Raw genomic sequence first — 12,117 nt, 5'->3', positions numbered from 1 at the left:
GAGAATACGAGGAAAACTCACATGGTCAGGCAAGTGACCATATACCATTTCACGTCCATTTGGGGAAATGCACCCTCAGGTTGCCTAGGTGATAGGCAAAACAAAATTTTCCATTTTAACAAATGTGTCAAAATCTTCAAACGTCTTCATTAACTAATAGTTCCAGAGAAATAACGTTGGGTCAGTAATCTGCAGGGATGAAGAGCAACCAAGTTTGTTTAAGTGAATGACCTTGACCTACTTTTCAAGGTTACAGTGGGTCAATTAATGTGCTTAAATCTTCAATTGATTTGTTTGTGAATGTGGAATTTCCAGTGTTTTCATATTAGACAAATAACAATCACTGAAATCAAAGGATCTGAATTCAAATTCTACATCTATATCAACTTCTATTCCAATTAAATCTTCCAAAAAAGTCTTCACTTCACAGCAGAAATAAATGATACAGGTCCATTGGACCTATTGCTGTAAACAGGGTCGCGGTATGGAACACGCCTATTGTGTTCTGACATCACTATTATTGCCTTTGTCCTGTAAACTGTCAGTGTGCATCAATTTATCTCCTGTCAGGAATACTGGGCAAACATAAATGTGAGTTTCCTTTTGATTTTAGGATTAAGTGATGTGTACAGAATATGGAAGGGGACATAACCCTTGGTATTTAGATAGCACTGTGATACGTGACCAACTTTACCCTGTTGTACATGACCAAGCTCACCTTATCATGTTCCATGTTCATTATTTGACTACATCCTAGACCTAAGCTGTCTGTTATGATGCATGGATTAAACTTCCTGCTTTCAGCAAATGAATTTTGATGACCAAATTAATCACATGTAACCCCCAGTGACTTGTTTTTACTGCCTAGGACAGACCTACCTGATTTACTCGATGAAGTTTTACTGTAAATTTACTTTCATCTGTTTCCGTTGTTATTACTTTCACTGCTTTAAAATCAAAACAGAACTTCGACAAGGAGAATGCTGTAAGTGTAAAACCTGAGAATACATTCTGCTGTTCATGTCATACAAGTCATGTTACTCCCCTCCAACAAATTACATCACATTATCGCCTGGTTTGTTTCTTAACTGGGTTTGTTGGGATAATTTTAAGCCAATGTGTTCTAGTAATAGATGGCGGCTGATGAACAATAATGGGAGACCCATCTATCTCATGCTTTCAGGTCCAATATCCACAAAATTCTGACTTCCAAAGTCACTGACTTCATGTTCTTACCAGGTATGTCTAAGATCAAAACTCAATGTTCTTGGCTCCCAAGTCACTGACTCAATGTTCTTGGCCCCCAAGTCACTGACTCAATGTTCTTGGCCCCCAAGTCACTGACTCAATGTTCTTGGCCCCCAAGTCACTGACTCAATGTTCTTGGCCCCCAAGTCACTGACTCAATGTTCTTGGCCCCCAAGTCACTGACTCAATGTTCTTGGCCCCCAAGTCACTGACTCAATGTTCTTGGCCCCCAAGTCACTGACTCAATGTTCTTGGCCCCCAAGTCACTGACTCAATGTTCTTGGCCCCCAAGTCACTGACTCAATGTTCTTGGCCCCCAAGTCACTGACTCAATGTTCTTGGCCCCCAAGTCACTGACTCAATGTTCTTGGCCCCCAAGTCACTGACTCAATGTTCTTGGCCCCCAAGTCACTGACTCAATGTTCTTGGCCCCCAAGTCACTGACTCAATGTTCTTGGCTCCCAAGTCACTGACTCAATGTTCTTGGCTCCCAAGTCACTGACTCAATGTTCTTGGCCCCCAAGTCACTGACTCAATGTTCTTGGCCCCCAAGTCACTGACTCAATGTTCTTGGCCCCCAAGTCACTGACTCAATGTTCTTATGTCCAATTGTTCTTAGGTCCAAGGTCACTAATTCAATTTTCTAAGGTCCAAAGTCCATAGCCCTATGTTCTTAGGCTCAAAGTCCATAGCTCTTTGTTCTTGGGCTCAGAGTCATTTTAGAGCAATATGGAGAAATTGTCTTGCCCAGGGATACAGTCATGGTTACACAAAATGGTTCATGATATCAACTTTGTGATAACAAACCACACACCATGTATCTCCACTTCATGTTGGTTACACTATCATCCATGATGTCAGTTTATGTCTTTATCTTATTTTAATTAATCAATACAATTTCATGTCTGATGGCAAAGCTATCATCTTTCTTCTGGTAGCTGCAAACTGTACATACTGTAAACCAACCTATTTTTGTGACAATTTAATTTTGGGATTTAAAGTCATAAAAGGCCTATTCTACCTATGATTGAAACTATTTAGGGGCAAACTATTTTCTTTAATTTTAATTGACCATGAAATATGCAAAAATATGTTGGCTTACAGTATTTAGTTTTCTTTCTGAATGTTAATTTATTTTTTCTGCTGCAAAGTCTATGTTGTGACAGTGATATACAATAAATCAGGCATTCACATTCAACTTTGGCTTGATGTGCTATGCAATATTAAGTACATAGGTCACATGGTACATTGTTATGGATGTGGGTCACGTGATATATTGGTGTGGACGAAGGTCACATGATGATGCATCATTACAGACAGGTGACATGATTTAGTAATGGTTTCATTTGATACATTATAACAGTATGTATATATATATAAATCATGTACCTCAATTCACCTTCATATTCTCTGAAACTCTCAACCTTGCCTTAGTGTTAAAAATAATTATAACTTATTATATTTGTTAATATATTTGTTTTGAAGTGTAAATGAAAATACGTGTTTGCTTATGTGCTTCTAAAGCATCAAATATTCAAAAAGGAAGTGAAACAGGACTGCTATTAATACAAAAGCGCTTTCCAGCAAGTGAAAATGAGAGTGAAATATACACCATGTATGCATTAATGTGCTAATTATATATGTATTGAATTCTATATTGATAGCACATGTTCTGACTCAGAGATCTCTCTTGTATGTGATATATATTGCTGAACTATTCCAATAAAATTGACTATGAAATAATTACTGATAATTAGTGTTGTTAATTGTTCAAGTATTATTAGTCCCCCACCGGAATCCGGGGGGGACTATAGGTTTGCGTTGTGTCCGTCCGTCTGTCCGTCCGTCCGTCCGTCCGTCCGTCCGTCTGTCCGTCCGTCCTTCCGCACACTATTTGTCCGGGCTCTATCTCCCATACTATAAGACACTGGAACTTCATACTTAGTGTGTGGGTTCCCTGTGGGAAGGCGGTGTGTCGCATACAAAAACCGGGTCACTGTGACCTATATTTTGACCTCTGACCTACATTAAAGAAAAAGCTTGTCCGGGCTCTATCTCCTACACTATAAAGCACTAGAACTTAATACTTAGTAGTATTGTTCTCTGTGGGAAGGCAGTGTGTGGCGTACAAAAACCGGGTCAATGTGACCTATATTTTGCTATTTTTTGACCTCTGACCTACATTAAAGTAAAAGTTTGTCCGGGCTCTATCTCCTACACTATAAAGGACTAGAACTTAATACTTGGTAGTATGGTTCCTTGTGGGAAGGCGGTGTGTCGCGTACCAAAACCGGGTCACTGTGACCTTTATTTTGCTATATTTTGACCTCTGACCTACATTAAAGTAAAAGTTTGTCCGGGCTCTATCTCCTACACTATAAAGGACTAGAACTTAATACTTGGTAGTATGGTTCCTTGTGGGAAGGCGGTGTGTCGCGTACAAAAACCGGGTCACTGTGACCTATATTTTGACCTCTGACCTACATTAAAGAAAAAGCTTGTCCGGGCTCTATCTCCTACACTATTCAATACATTGAAGAAAATACATGACCTTATTGCATCTCGAGATTCACACTCATTGCTATTGGATCTCGAGATAACAACCCGGTGGGGGACTGTAATTCGTTGAATTATCTTGTTGATGTTTGATTTGTTATTCAATAAATATGAATATATTTCTCACATTACTGGCCCATTGTAGTACCATGTACAATGTAATAAAAAATGTAAATGTAATACAGCCATGTCACAAATATCATAAGACACGCGTGTAATAACACTATTGTGGTGATATAAATGATTTATAACATTACAATGACTATAATTCATGACAATTGCTCAATAGAAATCATATCTTCTGAGTTGAAATTTGCCTACCTTCCGATTATTTTAATCTTACACCCGTGCCTAAACACTCGTGGCATATCAAAGAATTGGACTGTTTTCTTTTACCCTGGTCCAAACAGTTGTTGGACCAGAGTGGTTCGTTATATGAATAACGTCTGTAGTTTGGTCAATATTTCCCTGAAATATTACATTTAAAAACAGATAAAAACGGTTTATCCACATAAACAAACAGTATGCTTGCCTTAGACTTGTTACAGTTTACGTCCCTGAATTTCCATACGACATAACATGTACATGAAGCCAATAAATATAAGAATGACGGCTAAAAGTGACTCTGGTACAGGGCACAGGTAAATAAGCCAAGAAGGTGATCAGCTTAATAAATTCAATCAAAAATTTAAATAATATAACAAATCAAGTTAAGATACATGTTGATTATCTCCCCTATTTCAAAACCAGTCTGGCCACAACGTTTTACCGTTTTCCATAACTCTTCTGATGACCATATGCTTTAATTATAGTTTATACTCATATAAATCCAAGATAAAAAATCTTACTATGTGATTTGTTGGAAAATTGACGATCGTTTTTGTAATGTAAAAAAATGAGTTATCTCCCCTGTTTTTTTTTAGCAATTATTTGTTTTCATTGCCTAGACTCAAGACGTAAAACGATTTAGACAATATATTTTGCGATTATTGGAAGTGTTAGCGATAATAGTCGAAAATGATATGTTTTTCTATAAATTTCTTTCACTGGTAAATGCTGTTTCCCGAAAGCGACTTCCGATGTAGCATTTACTTCAACGTATCGCCCAAACGCTTTAAAACACACAGGTGACCCGGACGAGCACTGACTGCCAACATGGCGAACGCACAACCGGCACAAGCGAGACCGTGGAACCCAGACTTCAAACATACAGACAGGGAGAGGTAGGGAAGGGAGATATGAATTATCTCGATACACTGGTATATTATCTCGAATGTAACGATCACATTATTACCCATCTATTACCCTAGACGTAATGGAGAACACCCAAATGTCGCACATGGACATTTGCCATATGTCAATAAGCACTTGCATGTAGTAATTAAAATCCAATATCCTCGGTACATCCACACTTAAAAACACTCTAAAGTAAAGGCCAACTATTGATTGTTGAATATGTATATTTTGTTTTTCCCTTGCATGTGGATGTTATGTAAATTATTTATTAATTTAAGGTACCCCCATTTCATCTTAGGGGTTGTGTTTAGTCCTATAATATTAAGTCTTCGAAGGTTCATATCGTCATTTTTTTTAACATTTATTATCGGATATTTACAATTTTGTTATGAAAATATCCGATAATAAACAATTAAATCATGATATGAAACCTTCGAAGTCTTATATTATAGGACTGTAACAGGAGAGGAGAAAATGTAGCGGCCAGACCGGGGTTCGAACCCGGGACCCTCCGAACACTAGCCGGATGCTCTACCAATTGAGCTACCTGGTCACCAATGATCGACCCAGTCCAGTCCCGCTACACACCTCCCTCCTTTTTTTCAAGTCTTCGCCCTCGAAGACACACGAGACCCTTATACCACCACCGTGGGTATTTTAGTTGGGCGCCAATTTTGTAACAGGAGAGGAGAAAATGTAGCGGCCAGACCGGGGTTCGAACCCGGGACCCTCCGAACACTAGCCGGATGCTCTACCAATTGAGCTACCTGGTCACCGATGATCGACCCAGTCCAGTCCCGCTACAGGACAAAACACAACCCCTACGAAGATGAAATATTGAAGCATATTTAAAGAAATTTTGCTAACAGGTGTTCATAATTCTGACAGTAAATTGAGATTTTATAGACATATATGAAATAAAAGTCAGTGTGGACACTATGGACACTTGTAGCGGGACGGGACTGGGTCGATCATCAGTCACCAGGTAGCTCAATTGGTAGAGCATCCAGCTAGTGTTTGGAGGTCCCGGGTTCGAATCCCGGTCTGGCCACTACATTTTCTCCTCTCCTGTTATGAAATTGGTACCCAGCTTAAATACCCACAGTGGTGGTATAAGGGTCACTTGTGTCTTCGAGGGCGAAGACTTGGAAAAAAAGGAGGGAGGTGTGCAGCGGGACTGGACCAGGTCGATCATCAGCGACCAAGTAGCTCAACTGGTAGAGCATTCGGCTAGTGTTCAGAGGTCCCGGGTTTGATTCCCGGTCTGACTGCTACATCTTCTCCTCGTCCTGTTGCACAACAAACAAACAAAATTAACTGGCCGAATTTCAAACACGTGGTTTTCTAAATAGGCCTTCTCCAATCTGACTATGTTCTGTTTTGTGACTAAGTTTGCTCAGTTAGTATTAAATATTTATTAATATCATCAGGGTTTGACAACTGAGATGATCAACATAGTATTCTATTCTGAGTTAATGTATGTATGATACTACATGTGTTGATCTGTGATTTTTATACACCAGGTGGATATGTGTGTACCCAGCCTATATCAACAGCAGGAAAACAGTGAAAGAGGGCAGGATACTGCCTAAAGAAATGGTAAGTGTATTAAAATAAGGATAAAATGTATAATCTAGCTCGCTCTTACTTCAGCTATAGCTAAAGGTCTCTGGCTATAACACAGCATCCATCATAAGTTTCTCGACGTGTGATCCTCTAATATTGTTCAAGTAACTCCTACTTTGCTTTCATTAGTAGATTTAAGCTACTTTTTCAATGTATTTGATAAGAATTAATTGGGAAAAACACAAAGTCTTTTTAACAAGTATTTTTAAGTATAAATTTATTGAATTATAATTTATGAGACTTCCACCTTTCCAAATTCTATCAAGATCATGTCACTTCTTTCAACTTATATAAAGATTCATCTGTTGCCTCCTATAGCTAGGTATGCATCAACACTATAATCCCTTAGCATTACTGTCAAGTCCTAGGAGGACAAAACACTTGGTACACTTTAATTCGTTTGGACTCTGCTGTATCTAACTCTCACTTGATTAAGTGGCTAATAGATTGTGTGACTTTTCTACGATCCTTTCAGTGTGTAGACAACCCTCAGACACTGGAGATCAGAGATGTACTAGGCACGTGTGGACTCCTGATTGGTGTGGAGGTTTGTAATTTTTATGTGTTTATTTAATTCTAAATATTTAATTCAAAAGTGATGATCAATCACTGTGGTTGGTGTAATTAATTCAATCTTAAACTCAAAGCTATAACACAAACAAACATTTTTTTAATGGAGATTGTTATTAATTCAATCTTAAAGTTAAGCTTACAATCAAACACAAACATATTATTAATGGATAAAAAAATCCAGATGGCCTGTGGATAAAGCCAGTATGAGTGACATGGTTTTAACTGTGGTTCCTGAATCATTTCTGTGATAAATTGTCCAGGAGAAAAATAAGATGATTTTTTTTTCTTTCCAAATTTTAACATATTTAAATTAAACATAAATTCAACGCATTTATCCATTATCATCCATTATCATACCACAGTATATCCTATATCAATCATGTTGATAAGTGGATAACAACCAAACAAAACATAAAAAAAGAAAAACACAGAAAAACAAAGTAATCATTTCAATGTTACAGAGGTCTCCTTTTTATTACTGGCTTTGTTTGGTCATCACATTGGCAATAAACTATCCTTTAACAACTTGCAGATTTTTTTTTTCACTAATATTTATAATCGAGTAATATTGATGATAGTTAAGTTTATTACCAATACAGGATCAATTAAGATGATGATAACAATAGTTTTATTTTTTTCTAATTACACATTGAGTTCAAGACTCTTTTCACTTGTGGTCGAAATTCGGACACAAATTAATGCAGCGGCATAATTTTCATTTCTGTGAAATTATCGTAATACCAAAACTAAGCGCAGTAATGGGGGATATAATTGTTAGAAGTTTGTGTATGTTATATATGGTTGATGAATTCTGTTTATCTACTGTTTAGAACAAGGTGTATCCACGGGAACTGGACCATCGCGATCTGAAGACCCGGGGCCGTATCAGGGTACAACTGAGGGGAGAGAACGGTGAACCGATGATAGAGAAGTTTCCTGATCGTAAGTGTTCGTCTAAATTCTAATACATCCTGTAACCTGTCCTTAACACCTTTTTGGTTTCACTTTTTATTTAGCTCCATTTCCATCAGAATTAGATCTTTGGATGTATCATTAGCAGTCTCTAGTCCTGAATCTGTTGATCTTTTCTCTGTTATAGGAAAGTCTGTACTGAAATATGTGTGTGATATGATCCCTAAACTAAAGACACGACAACAGTCCGGGGCATCCACTCAGTCTCAAGTACAACCAGCACAAAGCAGCAAAAATCAGAAGAAAAAAGGAAGGAAGGGCAAATGAGGAATGAATCAGACAGAATAAATGTGTGTAAAGGAACATAGAGATCAGATGTGGTACATACATATCAGATTTGAAATACAGAGATCAGATTTGGAACATAGGAAGACAACGGAATAAACTGATGGAATAGTGACAGATACTTGGTAGATACTGTGGTGGGGTTTTTCATTAAAATCATCAGATTAGAATGTCCTTTGTCATATGCAGAAATGAATTTCTGTTTCTGTTTGAAGGTTTCATATATAGATAACACTTGTTACTGTTATGAGGTAACATTGATGGAAACACCTGTGTTATATGGATAAAGGAAGGTTCAGTTTTCTTTATATTAATGAATTAATTTTCTTCATTGTGTTGCGTGGGAATGGGACAATAGATTTTACAGAGAGAGAGAGGGGGAGAGAGAGACAGAGAGGGGGAGAGAGAGAGCGAGAGAGAGAGGAATGCTCTCTGTCAGGAAGGAGAATGTTTATACTGTGATATGTAGAGTAAATGTGTTTGATTGGTACCCATAGGTGTAGTGTATGAAGAGAATGATTGAGCAAAATATTTATGTGAATGTATATAACTTTGATAGTGAGAATGATGCAGAAAAAACTACCCTTGTATGTCCTTTTTTCTTTTTACTTTTTTTTTTTTTTTGCGAGTAGAAAAAATTTCCACGTGTAGATAACGGTGGAGTGTTCTAGTTTGTTTGATGCACATACCTAAAAGATTTCAAATTGTTTTAAAATGGTTGGATCTCCTGTTTGGAGATCAAAAAACGCCCTCATGTGTCTAGTGGATACTGGGTGGCTGATCATTGTTTTACAAACCTTAAATGTGACTACAGATGTATGTTTATGTATAAGTACTGATTGTTCAATAAACATTTAACACTCAAGAAACAATCTTCATATTTTATAAGGGCTATTCCAGAATTATCTGTGTTGGAGGGGTGAGAGGTACTGACATTAGTTATCTGTGTGGGAGGTACTGACATTAGGGCTATTCCAGAATTATCTGTGTCGGAGGGGTGGGAGGTTCTGACATTAGGGTTATTCCAGAATTATCTGTGTTGGAGGGGTGAGAGGTACTGACATTAGGGCTATTCTAGATTTATCTTGAAACGACTCCTCAATAGCCAAGAGGCACAGGGACTTGATAATGGGTATGTAGCATGCTAGAGTGAAAGCCGAAAGGGCTACCAAGTTTGTTCAAATGAATGACCTTGACCTTCGTTCAAGATCACATGGGTCAAATAGACTAATATACTTGTTTTCAATAACCAAAAGGTCCAGAGACCTTATATTTGACTTGTAGCATGCTTGGATGAAATCTAGCAAGTTTGTTCAAATGAATGACCTTGACCATAATTTCAGTTTGAAAGAGTTAAATTGGCCAAAATATTTAAAAGATATATTGACAAATAACTACGAGACCCTGAGATGTTATATCTGGTCTCTGATGTACTACTTGTTAATTATGTTGATTTATAAAAAGGATCGCTAGAGAGCAGGTGAGCGATATGGGCCCATTGGATCCTTGTTTAGATTTCCATATACATGCACACCATGCTAAATTTGTAACAATAAGTGATAGGTGTGGGGTCTCTGAAACAAAGCCTTCCACCCCTCAGACAAGGATAATATTGAGGTCTCTGGAACAAAGCCTCCCACCCCTCAGACAAGGATAATATTGAGGTCTCTGGAACAAAGCCTCCCACCCCTCAGACAAGGATAATATTGGAACATCCCTAAACAAAGAGCGATAATTTAGGAACCTTTCTCTTAGGAGTGGTTTGTAGTGGTTGACGTCGTAAGTATCTTCTTGCTGTCAGTGACATGTCTTCTTTTAAACAAGCGGTTACATAGATGGTATCACATCTTTGTTATTAAGTATTGTGTATGGCAACCGGTATTGGAGTTTCGGTGACTCAAGCTTGACCTTCATCAGAAAAATGCCCAGTGACAGACTGCTAATACCAGTGACCAAGTAGATGGACGTCCCATGTTCGAGTTACATTCTAGTGTAACGTGCATAGGGGGTACAAAGGAGCGGTCACCCATTCATGAGCTGACCACGTTCGACGTTGCTTAACTTCGGTACACAGACATGACACTCAACCGCACAGCCACAAAAGCTAGCTATTGGACTATTCAGCTGAAATGCCCATATCCATGAACCATTACACCAGTCGTATTCTTTCTCTGTTGTTACACAATATTGTAACCAAATTGATGTTTATTAGGCTGCACTGTAATCTATGTACTGTAAGGTAGTAAGCAGTGTTCAGGCCGATTCGATTAAATTTTATTAAAAGCCTCATCATAGATATGCGAGAGTCAATGGCCCCTCATTACGGTTTATAACCAGCCCACTAAGTGTTTTCAGATGGCTTCCTTCACCTGCCGTTTGAAATATTGCTCTCTCAGGAAACTACTTTGGAATTGTCCATACATGTTGTATTCTAAAAATGTCTTTTCACGTGAGCAATGTCAGTGTTTGGGAAGTCAGGAAACCCAAAAACTTATCTGAATAATGCTATAATTCTAATTGATTAAAAGATGAGAGTAGATTTACTACCAGCGGTTCTAGAAACTTGTTTATTAATGTATTGTTCGTTACCCGCTGTTGGTGGTTCCTAATAAGTTAAAACGATGTCCTATTGTTTGTCATCACTCACTCTTACCTATTTCACATTTTGATGAAAATGGTTAAGATGTTAAAGGTTCTTAACATCCTGGATGTGATTGAATGTCAAAATATAAACGTAAGGCAAAGGCCACTTTTGCCGAGTGATCCTGACAGTCTTGATAATCGCACTTCAAAAGACGCCTTGCCGATTTTACTGACACAATGCTGACCTCAATTTCACAAGATCATCTGCGCGATTTTCCTGACAATGTTCAAATGTTCAATTCAAATGATTCTCTTCCTATTCTACCGATGTCTTGTTGATCACACTGTCGAAAGATGTTATTATAGATTTTCATGACAAAATTTTGACATCAACTTCAAAAAACATGATGGTTCTAATGACAGTGTTTATCCTTCCTGCAGAAGACTCGATGCTGTTTTTTGCGCCATCAAAGACGCCGACTGGTGCCACTGCTTTCAGAAAAAGACGCTATGCCGGTTGTTGCCACTATTTTCTGAAGACGGTATGCTGGTTGTAGTCTCTACCTTCAAAGACGTCATTGCCGATTTTTCTGACAAAACCTTGACATCAACCTCAAAAGACCCTATATTGTTTCTTCTGACACAACATTGCCCCACTTTCAAAAAAATTCTCTGTTGATTCTAATCACAGGGTTGATTCCACCTTCTAATGATGCTATACCGATGGTTGTCTCTACCTTTCAAAAGGTCGTCCCTACCTTCAAAAGACGATGTATCAATTGCTTCCCCTACCTTGAAAGACGCTTTTGCCATTTTTTCTGACAAAATGTTGACATCAACCTCAAACGAGCCTATGCTGATACTTCTGGCACATCACTGCCTCACTTTTAACGGACGCTCTGTCAGTTATACCACAGGCGTCTGCGTATACGCTAATTTATTCACAATCAGAATTAACTAAGATGAAGAAGGGAGAGATGTATTTTCATAAATGTAATCATATAATCGCAATATTAATATAAAAGTCTATAACAAACA

The 12,117-nt window shown here is 38.0% G+C and overlaps 1 protein-coding gene and 2 non-coding genes across 3 annotated transcripts; 1 reads left to right on the top strand and 2 right to left on the bottom strand.

The window, feature by feature from the left end:
- The first annotated feature begins 4,911 nt into the window (after positions 1-4,911).
- LOC117315641 (signal recognition particle 19 kDa protein-like) lies at positions 4,912-9,361 on the top strand. Its single transcript, XM_033869923.1, has 5 exons — positions 4,912-5,027; positions 6,564-6,639; positions 7,142-7,213; positions 8,070-8,181; positions 8,339-9,361. Exons 1-5 carry the CDS (start codon positions 4,960-4,962, stop codon positions 8,476-8,478), a joined length of 468 nt encoding a protein of 155 aa, XP_033725814.1. The 5' UTR covers positions 4,912-4,959; the 3' UTR covers positions 8,479-9,361.
- On the bottom strand, positions 5,521-5,593 carry Trnat-agu. Its single transcript has one exon. It is a non-coding gene; the product is annotated as a tRNA-Thr (tRNA).
- On the bottom strand, positions 5,741-5,813 carry Trnat-agu. The gene has a single exon. It is a non-coding gene; the product is annotated as a tRNA-Thr (tRNA).
- Positions 9,362-12,117: the final 2,756 nt, after the last annotated feature.

Source organism: Pecten maximus, chromosome 17 (genome assembly GCF_902652985.1).
Source record: "Pecten maximus chromosome 17, xPecMax1.1, whole genome shotgun sequence".
Taxonomy (NCBI): Eukaryota; Metazoa; Mollusca; class Bivalvia; order Pectinida; family Pectinidae; genus Pecten; species Pecten maximus.
This window is presented reverse-complemented; position numbering and strand designations above follow the sequence as displayed.